The 19,083-nt window shown below is 37.4% G+C and overlaps 4 protein-coding genes across 4 annotated transcripts; all 4 read right to left on the bottom strand.

The window, feature by feature from the left end:
- Positions 1-134: 134 nt before the first annotated feature.
- On the bottom strand, positions 135-527 carry LOC126765253 (larval cuticle protein A2B-like; the record flags this gene model as incomplete). The annotated part of the gene is made up of 1 exon (XM_050482978.1): positions 135-527. A coding segment is annotated over one exon (393 nt), but the record flags the coding sequence as incomplete, so codon positions are not given.
- Positions 528-8,786: 8,259 nt separating this feature from the next.
- LOC126765209 (larval cuticle protein A3A-like) lies at positions 8,787-9,524 on the bottom strand. The gene is made up of 2 exons (XM_050482862.1): positions 9,513-9,524; positions 8,787-9,437 (listed from the first exon to the last, which is right to left on the bottom strand). The coding sequence occupies exons 1-2, from the start codon at positions 9,522-9,524 to the stop codon at positions 8,787-8,789; spliced, it is 663 nt and encodes a 220-aa protein (XP_050338819.1).
- A 3,382-nt stretch (positions 9,525-12,906) lies between these two features.
- LOC126765316 (larval cuticle protein A2B-like) lies at positions 12,907-13,593 on the bottom strand. The gene is made up of 2 exons (XM_050483042.1): positions 13,582-13,593; positions 12,907-13,500 (listed from the first exon to the last, which is right to left on the bottom strand). Exons 1-2 carry the CDS (start codon positions 13,591-13,593, stop codon positions 12,907-12,909), a joined length of 606 nt encoding a protein of 201 aa, XP_050338999.1.
- Positions 13,594-15,882: 2,289 nt separating this feature from the next.
- On the bottom strand, positions 15,883-16,556 carry LOC126765327 (larval cuticle protein A2B-like). Its single transcript, XM_050483052.1, has 2 exons — positions 16,545-16,556; positions 15,883-16,476 (listed from the first exon to the last, which is right to left on the bottom strand). The coding sequence occupies exons 1-2, from the start codon at positions 16,554-16,556 to the stop codon at positions 15,883-15,885; spliced, it is 606 nt and encodes a 201-aa protein (XP_050339009.1).
- Between the last annotated feature and the right edge of the window lie 2,527 nt (positions 16,557-19,083).

The raw sequence follows: 19,083 nt of genomic DNA, 5'->3' as shown, positions 1-19,083 counted from the left end.
AGCCAGTTAACAAACACATAACAAAATTTAACTTTTTAAAATGTATATAATCAAAAACACTTATAAAACAAACAAATACATGCAAACAAAATAATAAAAATAAATACAGTTAGGTATACACATAAGGACAACTGTCAGTAATGACGATAATGATAATCAGGAGCATTGTGAACAACTGCGGGCTCATGAGCATAGTGCGCCACTGGAGCAACTTGGGCTACCTTCACCAATGGTTCGCGGTTTACGACCGCATTGAAACCGTTATGTGGATCAGAGGTATAATGGACTGTGCGCTTGAAGCCATCAGCATCTATCAAGGAGTAGTGGCCATGCACCACATCGCCATCGCGCTCTTCGAATTGACTCTTAGAGTCACCTGTCACTTTGTCATCAACGCCATAAGAGAATTTGTATTGAGGATGAGGATTGTATTCATCCACTTGATTACTGTAGTGATGGAGCGGTTGTGGTACTAAAACTCCGGCACTAACGGTGGCCACCAGTACAAATGCGATAACCAACTGAAATATGAAACGAAAATTATAAAATTATTATTAAAATTTTCGTGAATTATTAATTATGCGTACCTTCATCATGATTTTGCTTTGATTTTGTTTTGATTTAGTAATGCTCTCAGTTGAACTGGCGAATGTTGAATGAATTAGTTATCTGGCATTTAGTCTAATTTATAACTGAATTTTCTTACAGTTAATTTTTTACAGTTCTTCATTTACATACCTTAACGGTATGCATTTAGAAAGGGCCACTCAACGAGAAACAAAATGCACTTGAGTTCAGTACTGTTATTTTCAACAGTTGTCAGGGTCAGCGTGCTATCTATTCGAGTCTGGCGGTTATTAAGCATTTAAGGTTGTCGTGAAAGTGACAAATTGTCTATTTTGAGGTCAGCTGTGCTCCATCTATATTATTCGAGTCTGGCGGTTATTAAGCATTTAAGGTTGTCGTGAAAGTGACAAATTACAGGAACAATGACAACTATTTTGAGCAGAAATTCGTCAGTTGTCAAAGCAATAATGTCCACTTACTATATTACCACCGCAAGTTCACTTAGTTGTGTTACAACTTTTGAGTAGATGTAATCAAATTTTTATGTTGCTTTCGTTATTTTTGTATGAATGGGCATATAAAAAATTATACCCTGAACAAGGTGTATTAGGTTGTCACGAAATTTGTTACTCAAAGAGGGAAAAGACAAACGCCCTCTTTGGTAAATGGTCAGCGTGTCGAGCTATGTCGACTTAGAATGTCCGTCTGTCTGAATATTCAGAAACTAGTTCCTTTTTATGGATTATTTCCTTACACCATGCTGCAGTATCCAAACAAATTGAACAGATCGGATCACTATAGCACAAGATGTCAAACAAACGGACCTATCAAAATCAAGATAAAGATATTTTATGGCGGCCTTTTATGCTATAAGAAATTCAGCTGTTCTTCCTTCGGTGGAGCGATATTCATAAGAGGTTCATCTATAAAACAGGAATCAAACATTTTTAAATCGCTTACTATTTATCTGTAAAGGAAAGCTTCATCACTTCGCAACTTTGCTATATGTTTGTGACAGCATTCCTTTCATTTGTAGATATGTATATAAGTTCTAAAAGTTTGAGTATGAGATGCTTATTCATTAGCGAGATACCTAAATAATATCCGACGGCGGCAATTGAAGTTATGCTGGAATCTCACACCACTTCACCTACTAATCGATCAGGTAGCCAAACACACACTGCACCAAATGACAGAAGAAGGGTTTGGCAGAGGTAAGGTAATCTCTTCCCAGCGCATGAGGGACTTAAGTAGCGAAATACCACTGGCTCTTCTCCCTAGGGACAGGAACCATTCAGCTCTCGAGCTACTGCTAAGGGATAGTACAATCAAGTGGTACAACGACGACTCGAAAACGTCGGAGGGAATTGCCGCAGGAGTCGCAGGACCACGCACCAAACTTCTCATACTTATGTTTCCGAGGATATTCCAAGCAGAAGTCTTTGCTGTAAGTCGGTGCATAGAGATAAACCGCCAACGCAACTATTGAAATGTATTTATTATACTTAACGACAGTCAAGCGGCACTCAAAGCGATCTCAGCCTACAAGATCAAATCGCTATTGGTGCAGAAGTTTATAGAACGGCTGAACAGTCTATCAGATCGTAACCAATTGCACCTTATATGGGTGCCCGGTCACAAAGATGTAACCGGGAATGAACTGGCTGATGAGCTCGCTCCGCAGCATTCACCAACATGGTAGGACCCGAACCTTTCATTGCGGTTGGTTCCCATACCCAAAAGGAACTGCTCCACAAGATATGTCTGGCAAGAAAGGGTATTGGTAACAACTCCAAGGCAATCGCCATATCAAGTTACTAATGGGTGGTTACAATTTTAAAACTTTTAAATATGTAATCAACCTCGCTTTTTACACTGGCCATTGTAAGCTTAAGAACACTTACTATATATAAAATGGGCCTAGCTGCTTGTGCAAATTGCCGATTCTGCGACATTGAGCCTGAAACTCGAAAACACCTACTAACTGACTGCACAGCATTCTGTGGGCGCAGGATAAAGACCCTTGGGTCCATCTTTTCAAATAGGGTTCACATCGCCTCAATGACACTTAGCAGTTTATTGGAATTTATCAATATTAGTCCTATCATATGTGTAGTGAGTCGTTGTGACTTAGGGGAGCACACAATAGACCTTAAGCCGGAGTGCAAACCTCATTTATTTATCTAATCTAATCGACTTACATATATACAAGATTGTGAGAATTTAGTTTATTTTTATAAGTGAGCCCTAAGGATGAATAATTTTATTTTTCTGGCTCACGCATTTCTTAATTCAGTTTTCTGTTCAGCTATATAAAGGAGAGACAATACAAATTTTTCGACTTTTGGGTCAATGATTAATAAATTTGTATCCACCGTATTCGCCTGGTTTGGCCCCGTGTGACTTCTGGCTGTTCAGCAAACTCAAAAGACCACTCCGAGGACACTGTTTTGACTCAATTGAGGATTTAAAAGCTGAATCGAAAAAGGCTCTGATGGCCATCACGACGAAGGATTTTTCCAAGTGCTATGATAACTGCATAACAGCGGAAGGGAATTCCTTTGAAGGAGATGAAATGGACAAAATACACCTTTCAATTTTACTTTGGTGGTTTGACACATCCTATACACATATTTTTGAGTTAAATTTTATTTTTGGTCTTTGCATTTCAATCGGGCTTCACTAGACCACATACAGATATCTATAATTAACAAATATTAAATTATAAAACATTATTAAAATCATTCTTATTTTTTTATTAAGGCGAGCTTATGCATATAAAATATTTCCACACCTCTTCATGTCCGTCTAGTAACTCATTTTCAAGTACACAAAATTTGAACCAAAATGCACTGTCCAGTTCTTAATTAATTTTAGCCGCTCCCTTTTGAAATTAATCAAAAAGAATTCAATACAACACTGCATAAAGAGGAAGTCTTGGGGTGGTGTGAATCGAATTGAAGCTTAATTTCGATTTTGTTTTGATTTTTTGAAAAATGAAACTGTGCCCACGTTTTATCTTCACCTTCCTAATTGCCTTAAGCCCCACCAGCGCTGCTATGAAAATTCGATTAAAATTTTTCAGCGTCCACAAATTATGTCCAATAATAGGCATATTAAAGCCAATTAAAAGTAAATAATTGATGTTTAGATTGTACTTATACATACCGACTTAAACTGAAAGATATTTCAACAAAACACCATTAACAAGGCGGCTCTAAAGGTGATCTTATTATTGTTAATTGTTTTTCTAATTTCAAACGAAAATACACATAATTAATATACAAGTAATTCGACTATTATATTATGGGGTAATTATATATATATGTGTGTGTATGTACATATTATTCGTTTGGCTATAGCGATCACCATTCTTAAACATTTAGATTGTTATTGCATTTAAAAGGGCTAGTATATTTATATATACATATTTACAAATCATATATGTAGTAATGCTCAACTTTAATTATTATTTACTTATAGGTTTAACTGGCGGTATAAATACCTTTTTTTGGTTTCATGAGAAGATAAAAAAAGAATCAAATTAACGGAAAAACAATAAATTATTATCACTACATTATACATCCGGTCCTCGTATGGTATACGATAAAAACAGTGAAGCTGTCAGAAGTGCATTTCAGTAATAGATTTAATTATTTCTATTATTGTTCGAATGTACTTTTAAGCAATCTTTTTTTCACAGATAATAATTGGATGACAAAAGACAGTGTGTGATACACATTACCCCACCTCTACGGATATAAATTTGCTTATATTCATTAATACAGGGTGGTCCTAATGGTGTTAATTTATTTATCAAGTTCTTAATTATCAGAGCTACCAGAGTCCATTCCAAAAATTTAATTTCAAATACTTTTTTCTACTTCTTTATTGGTGAAGACACCGCTTCCGCGGTTATAGCCGAGTTTCGCTGTTTGGCGCCCATTGGAGATTTCAAGAATAGCCAGTCCTTCTTCACATAAATCTTCCACAGAACCTTTCTCTCGAAAACTCGTAACGCCCACACATCAGGTGTTGGCATCGTCCATGCCTCTGCACCATATAGCAGGACGGGGATGATGAATGACTTATAAAATTTAGGCTTTGAAGCTGATGTTGTTGTTGGTATTAATGCTGGTTCAAGGAAAGATTTATCTACGACTTCGAAAGTATGACTGTCAACAGTGACGTGGGAGTCAAGTCTAGAATGCGGTGACTTTGGTGACATGACATATTTCGTCTTGTCCTCGTGCAAAACCAAACCAATAAGCTTCGCTTCCTTATCCAGTTTGGAGAAAGCAGAATTAACGGCGCGGTTATTATGGCCACTGATATCGATGTCATCGGCATTCACCAGCAGTTGTACATTCCTGTAGAATATTGTACTCTCTCTATTCAGCTAGTGAATGATGCTCAAAGAGCTTTCCTCACTAGACCCTGGTTCTCATTCATCTTTTCTAGTAATTTTTGTTGAGATCGGAAAATTATTCGAGAATTAGTTTCAATTTATGATTCTCAAGATGGCGATCTCACTCACACTACTATATACAGGGATTGAGGAAACCAGAAAACAGAACTGCTGTAATTTTCCAGCTTCACCGGTATGTCTGAAAGTATAAACTCCGAGTTATTTAAGCCATGATCCCACAGAGTGGAGGCCATCAAGAAGAAAGGGTCGTTTCTACCTTGTTTACTTCCAAACAACTTCTAAAACTATCATCCGATAAAAGTTTCAAACTCCATGGGTGGACGTTGTTAGTGCATTAACGAGTTAGAACACCCACAATTGGAGGTACTCACCAAACCTCTTGCTCCGCTTTTTGGGTCCAAAAAATATTGCGAAAGCAGTCTACCCTAGCGCTGGCCAATTACCAGTTGAGCCCAGCGATTGGGAGGTCTTTTACATAGATTTTTTAGTTGAATTTCCTTGTGTCTCTGAATTTCTAATCGCTCTGCAATTTTTGGCTGCAAACTTTTCATTAGTAAATGATCTACCCATGATGAAAGTTCTCATACTAGAATTTTGTTAGTGGTAGTTTCTTAAAGTAGTTGAGAGAGATGAAAACCGAGGCAATTCCTCTCGGACCCGGAGTTCCCTTGCACTCTGCAACAATTTGGGCCGATTTTTTTCTCCACACCCTTCCCGGGCACCGTTTTCGCTCTACGTCCCTGAGTGTACTTTAATTTAAAGCTCAAAATAGCTTTCCAATCTAAATATTTTTAAGTTTTGAGCATTATGCTTACCATATATAAAATATATTACGGTTTTTCAGATCTCAGTGACACAATGTTCTAACAATTATGTCAGAAAATGCGCTAATAATATTTTTTCCAGCCGATAACTTATCGATATATACTTTTATATTTAATTCTAAAAAATAAATGAACACATGAACCACCCAGTATATGTAGCGAGTATTATTATCAATCAAAATGTACGAATTTGGGGCATAAAATGAAGCGTTAAGAATTTCGAACCGGAAATATGCGAATCACGTTGGCTTACTGCACTGAAAACCTGTAAATTAATTAAACATGTGTACATATGTATGTATGTACACGATTATAATAACACAATAGCGTAAAAACATATGTATATGTAACATACATATATATATTTATTTAATAAATAAAAAATCTCACGAAATTCTCCAATCGTCCATTCAATCGCGCATTCGTGTTTTAATGAGAACTTTTCGATTTCATTAGCCAAATATTGGTGGCATTAAAGCAACAATTGCTCCAGCGCATGTTATCCACTGTGCTCCAACAAATACACCAACAACAACACATACATATTTACATACGTACACAAAGTTTGAAATGACGAGCGAATACTAGCACATATCTAACAATTAGGAAATTCCGTTTGCAAGAGGAATTTCAATGTCATGTTCGCGATACAATTTTCAACGCATTCGCTGGCAAATAGCCGGCCAATTTTTCAAACCTTTCAGCGTAAACACGGCAAACGTGATTTGCGCTAAGTCTGCGCACCGCGTCCATGTGTCGTATGGCGTTGAAATTATAGCGGGCATAATCGGTTAATGCAGTTAATGCTCTGTTCATTGGCTGGTTTCGTTCGCAGCGCTGGCAGACAAGTGCTTGGCGCCAACAGCTAAATCAAATGGCCAAAATTACTAAATGGCTCAATTAAATAACTCATGTGGCCAAAGAATGCTATGCAAACACACATATGCGAATGACTGCCCTGTGGGAAATTTAGATTAGTTAAATTTTTGTTTTTGGGATCGTTTGATGCTTAGCTCTCAAAATATTATCTGAAAAATATTTAACTTCCTCAGCGGTTCAAGTCGATTATATTTTTGAAATCAGAAATTTTTTTCCAACTTTCGACTTGGATTATCTCAGCAATAGTGCGTCAATGAACTTAATTTAACTTTATTTAAAAAAAAAAATTTAAATAGCGGGGCTTTGAAACACATCTATGGCATCATGAAAGATGACGTGGATTTATACGTAGGAGCCCTAATTTAAAGAGCAGTCGACTGTATGTGTGTTTCAAAATGTGCATAGATCTTAATGGAGAATATTTTGAAAAACAGCTGGACGGTTTTCGTTGTTTAACATTTGTTTTTTGTTTTTTAATCCGGAAAAATAAAAGGCAACTTACCTACCACTTTATTGGTTTATGCTTACTCTCTTGTACAAATTCATCTTGATAACTTTGTTCCTGCTTTTACATGTAATTTTTTTGCCAAAAGAGCAGCGCGCAAAGATAGCGAATAGAGAAACGACGAATCGAAGACAGCTTTTATAAAACCGCGCTTTCTTCAAACTTTTCATTTATTTTCATTTCCTAATGGGTCGTTATAATCGACATTCGCGTTTGGTGTACAAACAACACGAACTTGTAATGACGTTCGCTGATGATTCGGTAAAATGCTTTACCCGGCACAGCTTATTCCGGCTTTTGTCTCGTAAGCCATGCTGTTATCACGGATATAGTTCATACATTTAGAGCGCTGTGAATGACCATATGGGCAATCGCCCGCTCAATGACGCGTTTAGAAATGTATGTAATTGAATTTGAAAAATCCCCCGCAGTTTTCCATTAACAGATTTCCTCTTTCTGCCTTTAATTCTTTAGTTTCGGTATAGACAAAAACACACAGGTGTAAATTTTTACGCGCTTTTGAAACATCCGTTCAAAGTTGGTTTTAAATTGTTTGATAACCCTTTTGGTTAGCAGGTGAACTTTAATAGGCCTTTAATGGATGTTTTTAGAATATTCTAGTTCATATGTTGAAGGAAAATTAATTTAGCCTAACCTTTATTACACAATTTTAAAAATCAACTATTGACTGATGTCTGGTGACGAAACTTTGTGAAAACGGGATCGGTTCTTTAAGTTTTAAGCTCACAAATACTTCTTGCGGAAATCTATTGCCGCTTCCATTTGCCTGGTACAAACAAATCTACCTTACTGATGGTAAAGATTTGGTTACCAAACAAAGCGTAAATATTTAACTTTAAATTTTCTTCCAAAAGATCTGTTCTATTTTCTTAATAAAGTCAATCATATGGAAGTCAATCATTAATCTATTCGATCTAAGTTACGTCCAAATTTGATCTCAAATGCGTGCATTCAAAATGCATAAAATGATCTCTGGATCTCATATGAGTAATTTCCGTTTCTGGGTAATACAAGTACATTCGCCTTTATGAGTATCTGAATATAAAAGGATAGTGGAAGTCATTCAAGTCAGACCCTCGCTTGATGCAAAATTTTCTTCATTTCTTCAATGTATTTACTTCTTTATTCCATTTTTCTTTATTGGAAGGATGGAGTCATGTGCAGAAGTTCACGGAACTGAGGAACGTTCTCTGAACGCCACTTGGGACTCTCTGAACACTTGGGATTTTATTTTACATATGACTCAAGAAGCTCACGACTTCCGGTCTGAGACCAAGTATCCTCTGGGTAGCCAAAGAGCAGGGTTGTGCGTTGGGTTTGGGACCTGCCACGTAAATAAACACTACAATGAAAAGGACACCTCGGATGAGAGACCCTCCTTTATACCCTACAGTACTCAAAATACTCAAAATAACAACACATAATACTTTTATAGTTCCTCAATGTTTATTATGGGAATAAATAGCAATACTGAATATATACATTAAAAACATTTTACTAATTTAAGGATATTATCAATCGTTTCAATGATTCGCTGAACAGATATGATCGTGGAAATGAATTAATGATGGTACTCGACGGCTGGAGATGAGTAAGCAGCATAATGAGCAGCTGGTGCAGAGTAATGAGCCGCAGGAGCGGAGTAGTGAGCCACTGGAGCAGGAGCATAATGAGCAACTGGGGCAACGGTCTTAACCACAGCAGGGGCTGAGTAGTGGGCGACTGGAGCGGCGTAGTGAGCAACCGGGGCAACAGTCTTGACCACAGCAGGAGCTGAGTAGTGAGCGGAAGGAGCGGCATAATGAGCAACAGGAGCAGCATAGTGGGCAACTGGAGCAACTGTCTTTACAACTGGAGCTACAGCAACGGATTTAACCAAAGGTTCACGGCTGACGACGGCGTTGAAACCATTCACGTCATCCGAAGTGTATTGAACAGTGCGTTTGTAACCATCAGCGTCGATGAGGGAGTATTCACCACGGACCACATCACCATCACGTTCCTCCACTTGGCTCTTGGCATCACCGGTCAGTTTGTCCTCAACGCCATAAGAGTATTTGTATTGAGGATGATGATCGTATTCCTCTGAATGAGCTACAGCTACAGGTGCTGAATGCACAGCGACGGCTGGTGCGGCGTGGTATGCTGGGGCAACTGGTACATAGCCAGCGCTGGCAACAGCGACGAAGGCGAGTGCGAATACAAACTGGAAAGAAACAAATTAATTGATAAATATTTTCAAACTATTAGAACAGGCTATTTTAACGGTAGCCGAGCCTCAATTTACCTTGAATGCCATTTTTGTAAATATTTTTAAGAGCTTTTGAACTGAGGTGGGTTCTTTGTCGCTGAGATAGCAAGAAGTGAATGATATGAAGTATCCGTCAACGGATCAATTTATAGTCCACACCTGTTCAGCTAATCATTGAAAATTTCTTTTGTTAAAATCTGGTTTATTCACCGCCCAATTTGCTGTACTAAAACAATAAGAAACTGGCGCAATGTGCGTGTGTATCCGTTTAATCTGCTCAACATTATAAAATAAATGAAAGTTAATCGTTTTTTCGGAAAGGTAAGGCCACACACGCATTTGATGAAATAATTGTTCACATGTGTGGGTATTTTGGACATGTGAGCGCAGACATTTGCTCATTTAAGGTACATAATTTATTAATTTTATGTGTTTTAGTAACTTTTTCACGAAATATGAGAGTGTGACATTTTACATTTCAAACGAGTAGGAATTTTCATATGCCTAAAAAAATATATGGGTGACAACATAATCAAATTGTATATTTTTTGCTTAGAGTGAACTTCTTGTTACTGAAACATTGAAAATGTTTGAAACAAATTCCCTTTAAGCTTGTAGAAAACCTTTCTCAAGCCATAAAGATGATGAACACCGAAAAAGCAATGATGTAAGGAACGGTTATCTCACTTTTTATTCGGGTTGTCTACCTTAGAGTTCAACAATGTACGTTAAAATTCAACCGAAAAGACGGAGGTGAAGACACTTATCAGTTTTATATGCTTAAGTCCTCGATTATAAAGATTTTGTCTCTTTTATGCAAGTAGTTTAGGGATATTTGAATTAAATCGCGATCAACAAACAAGAACGACGTGAGGTTAAATATAAACCGTTCCCACCGTCGGGTCTACGTAACAGAAATGGACCCGGACTTTTAACCGGCCAAAGACTGTTAACCCGGAGGAATTATGTCGCTACAACAACAATGTGATGTTAAAGTTAAATAAAACTCTCAAATTCGGCCAGAATGTTTGCATATCTCAACCCATTTACGCCAATTTTCTATGACCCAGTGAAGAATTTCGGCTATAGTGCGCTGGTCGCTGGTTGACCGAAATTAATTGATTTAACATAAACACAGAGAAAATACTCTAGAGGCATTAAATCACATGATTTTAGCGGGCATTTGACAGGGCCATTTCTGGAAATTAACGAGTTCCCAAACTTTGTACGCAATCTGACTCTGTTCAGACGTGAAACATTAGGCGACGCATTTCTTGTTGGATCATTCGCATCAATTTCCTTAATTTTCGAGAAACAACAGTCGGTCCACAACTTGTAACCCGCTATTTACGGTAACGACATTTTCTGTCTCATTTCTAATGGTATAAATTCCGATGATACCGCCATATCACAATCCTCACCAAGCGGTTTATTTTGGGAAAAGTTATAGCATTTCTTGAACCACGGGAATACAAAAGTGACAATTTTGCTTGTTGACGGAACCATTAAGTCATATAAGATAAGAGCTCATATAAGAAGCTGATTTTTTGCGCGAAGAGCTCTTACAGTAGTCACTGGATAAGATGAACTTGCGAAAAATTCTCAGACAATTTCCAAGTGTTGTATCAAAGTGAAACGTAACATGATGAAATCGCAAACCTTACTGAACACACCGACAAAACCAGACAGCGGTCTAAACCGCTGATAGCAGACTAACTACTATATAATACAGCTGCCATACAAACTGATCAAAATCTTGTATGGGAAACCGTTTTTTTAATATTGACCGTTTCTCGTTGACAGTTTGTGCTGTCGAAAGTAATTCGGAATGCACAACACCTCGATAACCGAAGAATTCTGTCAACATAACCTTGATTTTTGACCTGAATTGACGTGTTTTTTTCGGTTTTGACTCCATTTTGCCACGATATTCGGCCGATTAGTCCTCTGTCTCCGAACCGTAAGCATTGATCCGAAACTCATCGCCAGTAATAATACGTTTCATGACATCCTGGTGGTAGGAAAGCATTGTTTCACAGACCTTAACGAAACGCTCTTTTCGAAAAAAATTAGTGATTTTGGAACCAACCGTGCTTTCACTTTTCTTAGGCTCAAATGATCTTTCAAAATGGTTTTCACTGATCCTTTTGATATTCAAACGATGCCAGTAAGATCTTTGATTGTTAATCGTTGATTCTCAAACACACCTTCCGTTATTTTATTGAGGGGTTGACCATCAGTTGATGTAAATGTTTGAAAAATCGCCAATGCACTTTATGTACATCAAAAAGGCAACCGTATACTAAACACTAACAATTTTTTTGATGCCACATTAGGCACAAATGTCACTGACAGTCATATCAACCTAGGCAAAAAATGTTTCAACGAATATAAATTAAAAGTCTTACTATTTTTTGCCCAGTTATCTGAGGTGATAATGGCAAGTGGGTAATAATTTTAAGTACATACATACAATATTATTTCTACCAAAAGTTTGTACTTCTCTTATACTCCTTACGGGTTTTATTATATCTGTACATGCGATTGACTTTAAATTGGGACAGAAAAGCACCCGGAAATTGCAATTTAAATTTCCTGGGTAGATAATATTTAAAAAAACAATAATTTTGCTAAGTTGGTAGCAGTGTCCTTAATTACTAAGCGAAATATGATCACGATCTGTCAACCAGTTTGCTTACAGCAGCAGCTTAAGTCGGTACAGTACAGTAGTTTCAAATCAAATAGTCGGTTATCATGGCGCGGAAAGGAACAGGTGTTGTATTTCTGACCACATTTCGTGTGCGTAATCGTTACGAATGTTGGAAGTTTTATTAAAAACACAACCCTGCCTTGTTCTGCACGATCTTCGACCTCTTCGACTGATGAAATTATTAAAAAGTGAAGGTGCTTGAAAATCGTGTCAGCAAACTGTTAGAGAGATGGCAAGAGAACTCTACATCTCTCGTGAGTCCGTTCGAATAATTTGGTAGATATTTTACAAGTATGTATAAAAAACCCGTTCTTGACCGACTTGTCCCAATAAAGCTGAAAATGCCGCTCTGCAGAACCCGCTTTCAGTCGATCGAGGAGATAAAACAAAATTCGCTGTAGGAGCTGTAGGCCGAAGGTGTTTCGAGGACTGGAAAAATCGTTGGCATAAGTGTGTTGCATAATAGCGACTGTTGAATTTACTGAAAACAAAATTTATTTGAAATATTTTTGGGTTTTGTTCTGAATTTGGTGCACAATTCATAACAAAAAGTTCAAATGTAACCACAACGATTTAAACTTATCTCATAATACAAATGAAACACTAGTTTTAAATAATTTTTAATTTTCATTTAATATCGGAAACAATCAAGATTTTCATAAATAAAAACAACATCTGCTAAAATAGTCTCTAAAATATTTAAGTACTTTCGCCAAATCTTTAATGGTGGTATTTGACTACAGCAGGAGCGGCATATGATGTGTAATGGGCTGCTGGAGCGGCATAGTGAGCCACTGGGGCAGCATAATGAGCTACGGGGGCAACGGTCTTGACCACGGTGGGGGCTGAGTAGTGAGCGACTGGCGCGGAATAGTGAGCGACTGGAGCGGCGTAGTGAGCCACTGGAGCAGCGTAATGGGCAACTGGCGCAACTGTCTTTACAACTGGAGCGACGGCAACAGCTTTTACGAGAGGTTCACGGTTCACGACGGCGTTGAAACCATTGATGGGATCAGCTGTGTACTGAACAGTGCGTTTGTAACCATCAGCGTCAATGAGGGAATATTCACCATGGACCACATCACCATCACGTTCCTCCACTTGGCTCTTGGAATCACCGGTGAGTTTGTCATCAACGCCATAAGAGAATTTGTATTGAGGATGAGGATCGTATTCCTCCGATTTCACAACGACTTTTTGGGCTACAGCCACAGGTGCTGCGTGCACGGCGACGGCTGGTGCGGCATGGTAAACTGGAGCAGCGGGTATATAGCCAGCGCTGGCAACAGCGACGAAAGCGAGTGCGAATACAAACTGCAAAGAAACAAATTGATTGTGTGAAATTGACAAACAATTAGATCAGGTTATTTTAGTCTCAGGCGTGTGCCAATTTACCTTGAATGCCATTTTTGAAAATATGTTGTATGGTTTCTTAACTCCAAGACGGGTTCTTTCTTACAGCGAACGCAAGTAGTGAATGATACAAGCTATTAGTTCGCAGATCATTTTATACTGTACAGCCCTTCAGATATTAGACAAGAGTTCACTTTTCACTTGTCTAGTATAATTGAATATTAGCATTGACATAAGTACATACAATGTGTTAAACATTTTCACTCACAGCCTTAAAAATGACACAATTAATTTAACCACCGTGGTATGTACTATAATAAAATGTCTTGGCCGGTTTAAGTGAAAACGAAAAGGTTGTTCAAAATATTTAGTTATTTGAATATGTATGAGAAGGTCGTCTAGCTTTAATTGAAGAATGCCCAGAAAGAGAAATATTCAAAAGTGATTGTGATCCCTAAGGGTAGTTTCAAATAAAGCTCTTTGTATTCGACTAATCAACTAACCGGATTAATTGGATTAAACGAATAGGGCGTTATTCGAATAATATCATTCGGTTTACAGTATCCGGATAACACTTGCCAGCAGGTGCTACTTCGGATTGAGTAGGTAATTGAGAAGTAAAGTCCTCTTTCGACGCACAAAGGCCAAACCCTACAAGTCACTCAGCATCCTTGTCTTGCTATTTGGTGCAGAGGCATGGACGATGATGAAAACACTCCAGCTCTAAGAGTATTCGATGCAGTACCCGCCGGGGGTAGCTGAAGATGAGGAAGACCTCCACTCCGTTTGAAAGACCAGGCGGAGAAGGACTTGGCTACATTTGGAATCTCCAACTACCGCCAAACAGCGAAAAGGAAGAACGACAGACGCGCTTTTGTAAACTCGCGTGACACCGCTTACCCCAATAAAGACGAGGAAGCAGAAGTTCGATCTAAACAATTCTTTACGTTGATTGTACCGCTGTTTTGAAATAAAAATCCCCGCTAAATTTCGTGAAGACTCTTCGTCAAATAAAATAATTGTGCGTAAAAGGACAAGATTTTGATCGTTCAGTTTGTATGACAGCTATATGTTATAGTTGTCCGAATTGGACGTGTGTAAACTTTCAGATTGATATCTCAAAAACTTTGTGACTACTTCACATACATACATAGAGAAGGATATGACTAATTGACTGAGCTCGTCATGCTGATCATTTATGTATGTACTATATATATGATAGGATATTGCTAACTTTTGAAACAAAGATATGTCTGCCTCAACATGATTGACATAGATAATATAACACCATCTTTTGGTCGAGCAGTTTGCATACATCGAATTGAAAGAAATGACTGATCCTAATATGAATACATTAAATCTGACTGAATATTATATGTATATTTTGGAACCTAGCTCTGGTCAAAACTAAGGAATACGCAGAATTGAACAAAAGCTCGTAGCTTAATTCGACCGCCACAAAAACGGATACGTGGGACGGGGCATTGTCATAAGGGAAGACCATTTGTTTTCGCAAAAGGAGTTTTCTGTAATTTGGTCTTATTCAGAGAGACGATATAGATCAACTCTTAAGAAAAACAGGAAACAACGGTTTTCACCCTCTGCTCCTGGTCAGAAGTTTGGAGTATGAAGTACAGTGTTTCGACTGTTCCTTGAAGTCTCTTCGACTCTGGACTACAATAGTGGACTTATATTTCGACGACGAACACGACACGACGCAGAGACCCAAACCAAACGGTTTTGCGGTTGCCATCGACAACATCTTTGCGTGCCAGTCTCTAATAGCAGAAATCTGGTAGCTGTTGTCTGTTAACTGGCCTATGAGTTCTTAAATAAATTCCTCGTGGTTCTAGTGTTACACTGCCCACATTATTGGATACTATGACATATTATGACAATCAGTTCCTAACAGAATCTTGTTGCTTTGTTCATCTGTCAATTGAATATTATAAATCAAACTTCATGCTGTATTAAACTTAATTTTTGTAGCCTCAACTGCGATTCTTGAGTCAGATAATACTACAAAAACTCTTTACTCCGTTTTATGAGTATCATTTGTTCATCTGAAGCTGGATAAGCTTTCCTAGGAATCTAATGAAGGAACTTCAGAATTTTCCCGGTTAAAAGAAAGCTTTAAAGATCTTGTCGTGGTCTTATCAGATAAGCACTTGTAATTCAAAACTATCAAATAAAACTTTAAAGAAATTATATTCGTATTTAGATAAGTTATAACTTTTATTAACTCCACTGTTTCATCGATAAGCATAAATAAGTATATACTCGCAGGTATATTTTAACAAGAACAATCCTTTATATGTACTATAATCACAATATTTACAGGTTTTAATGATGGTATTTGACGACTGCGGGGGCAGCATATGATGCATAATGGGCAGCTGGAGCGGCATAGTGAGCCACTGGGGCAGCATAATGAGCTACGGGGGCAACGGTCTTGACCACGGCGGGGGCTGAGTAGTGAGCGACTGGAGCGGCGTAGTGGGCAACTGGAGCAGCGTAGTGAGCAACTGGAGCGGAGTAGTGGGCAACTGGAGCAACAGTCTTTACAACTGGAGCGACGGCAACAGCTTTTACGAGAGGTTCACGGTTCACGACGGCGTTGAAACCATTGATGGGATCAGCAGAGTACTGAACAGTGCGTTTGTAACCATCAGCGTCAATGAGAGAGTATTCACCATGAACCACATCACCATCACGTTCCTCAACTTGGCTTTTTGAATCACCGGTGAGTTTGTCATCAACGCCATAAGAGAATTTGTATTGAGGATGAGGATCGTATTCCTCCGACTTCACAACAACTTTTTGGGCTACAGCCACAGGTGCTGCGTGCACGGCGACGGCTGGTGCGGCATGGTAAACTGGAGCAATGGGTGCGTAGCCAGCGCTGGCAACAGCGACGAAAGCGAGTGCGAATACAAACTGCAAATATTAAAGTGGAATTTACTATTTATAAGAAATTATTAGGTGTAATATTTCGATCTTTTTACCTTGAATGCCATATTTTGCAAATTTGGTCTCGTAAGGAGTAAAGTTGTTCTGTGCTGTAGTGATTACACGAATTGAATGATATCAAATGTGAATTTGCGACCAATTTTATACCATGCAACTGTTAAGGAATTTCTTAGTATTCATAAAAATTAGACATACCTTTTGAATTATGATATTATATATACATACATATGTGTTTTTATTATGTATGTATGTTTATACATGAAATACGCAAAATAATGAGTGAGACACATGTTGAAATTATAGTACCTTGACAGGTCAGTTCACTCTATTAGCGCGCTTAGAAACAGAAAGTGAGCATTCAGTTGTTGCAACAATAAGCTTATCAAAGCGGTTTTGCCAAAAAGAGTATATGGTACCGTTGCTGGCAGTGCGCGTGCTTGCGTAGTCTACATAGTTCATATTTACATTGTAGTCTTGTGTACGTAGAAGTGATAATAAAAGTTCGGCAATAAACGTGTTCCAATGATGTTCATATGAATTAAAACTAAGGCAGGAAATGCTTCAGGAACTATGTAATATTTTATTTAATTCAATAATTGAAGATTCTATGTTAAAGTTTTTGAGTTAGTACAATTTTGTACGTCGAATTCCACAATGGAATGCAAAAAACTTGAAAGTTGCTGAATACTATCCCATCTAGTCAACTATCGGTTAAACCATATATTAGTCGCCAGGGATTCCTACCAGATATTGATATTAAAATTCATTTAAGCATCTTATGATCGAAATACAAAAACAGTTTCGAAACGATTGTGTGGGTTGATATAAAACCTCTTTTACAGTATCTGAAGATCGAATTACAAAAGTACACGAAATTGTTATGTACGTTCGATTCTTAACAAAATAGAGAAAAAGTTTACCAGCAAATTTGATTGATATAGCGAATGATAGCGTCTGTGAGATAAGTACCTATAACCCAATAGGGAGCACGCATTCGTCCACCTTTCCTAAAAATGTTTGTCCACAGATACACTTGTTTTGCTTGATTAGGGGGTCAGTAGGGTAATCTGGCCTGTTTTTTGACATTTTTTTCATAGAAATTTTTATTCTACAATAGAACTTTTTCATATATCATGAGGTAAATCGTGGAGTGTACAAACAAATTTTTTAGGAATTTTTTGATGACATCTGTCAGAGAAATGGCTGGGTGAATGAGATGAGTTTTTCCACTGACGGACACGGTTTCTCATGTTTGGATTATCTGAAACACAAAAACCCAATTATTCTTAAAAAGTACGTAAATGGTTATCATCCCAATAGAATCATGAAGAAATTTTGATAAATAAAAAAGTAATTAACGTTTTTTTTAATTTTCCCCAAGTTTTTTTACATAAATTTTGTCATAACATTGTCAATTAATTATAAAAAATTTTGAATCTAATAGGGATGATAGTGGCGTTTTGTGAACATTTTGCAAAAAGTTTGAGTAGCCCTCGATCAGAATCACGCAAGTTTCAAAAAGTGTGTTTTGAGAAAAACGCGTTTAAAGTTTGAGGTACTGAAAAAGCATACAAAGATGGACATAAACGTTGAAAAATTGACATTCCCCTAATTATTATTTTTGGGTCTTTTTCGAAACCTTCCAATGGTAAAGTGGGTTTCTACATTAATCCTAAGGGTATAAGAGAACAGAAAATGCAAAAAAAAATTTTAAAATTTCCTACTGACCTTTTTGGCTTTTTATGATTTTACAAATCAAGAAGCAAATAGTTTAACAGGAAAAAAATTTGGTAACGGGACGTACATAAAAAATTAAATATTGTTATTTTTATTGTTAGAAACATAATGAACAACGAAATGAACTGTTCATGCCCTAGGTATCGAATAATTACATGATCCCCGTTATTGAAAATTGACGTTTTTAGTTACAAATAACCAGTCAATGTAGACAAAGGTAAAACCGAAAACTGGAATTGGATTTTTGGCAAACATTTTTACAAAAAAATATGGTATGTTTGTGTGTCAAAAATGGCCGAATCGTGTCATCTAAGTCTTTCCTGAGCTCCCATATATCCTAACACAACGATTTTTAGACTTTCAGGTGATTGTACTCCACACGATTGGTGATGGTACCTTAATGAACCTCATGGAACAATTTATGAGTATGTTGTGGCATATTTATGATATGGAGTATTGGCAAAAATAAATAAATACTACCCCCAACTCCTATATACCACATATAATGATTTTCGTTTTTCTAACAAACGTTTTGTCGAATATGTCGGTCAGCAGATGAGTTATAAATATTTATTTGAACTTCCATAACTCGAACTTCTATATCTCAAAGTTTTCCATTGCTCGAACTCTAGAATTGGCAATAGAAGTAAAATTTCATACAAATTTCATACTCCATAACTTCGTTGGAATTGACATTAGTCTCTCGTTGAATATATGACACGCTCTAAGTGCTGAGCTGATTTATAAAAGCCTTTATGATCCACACTTATCTCTTGTTATCACAAAGGATCGGCGATCTAAGTTGTACAAGCTGGATCCTTCATGGTCATTTATGCA

This window comes from Bactrocera neohumeralis, chromosome 2 (assembly GCF_024586455.1).
Source record: "Bactrocera neohumeralis isolate Rockhampton chromosome 2, APGP_CSIRO_Bneo_wtdbg2-racon-allhic-juicebox.fasta_v2, whole genome shotgun sequence".
Taxonomy (NCBI): Eukaryota; Metazoa; Arthropoda; class Insecta; order Diptera; family Tephritidae; genus Bactrocera; species Bactrocera neohumeralis.
This window is presented reverse-complemented; position numbering and strand designations above follow the sequence as displayed.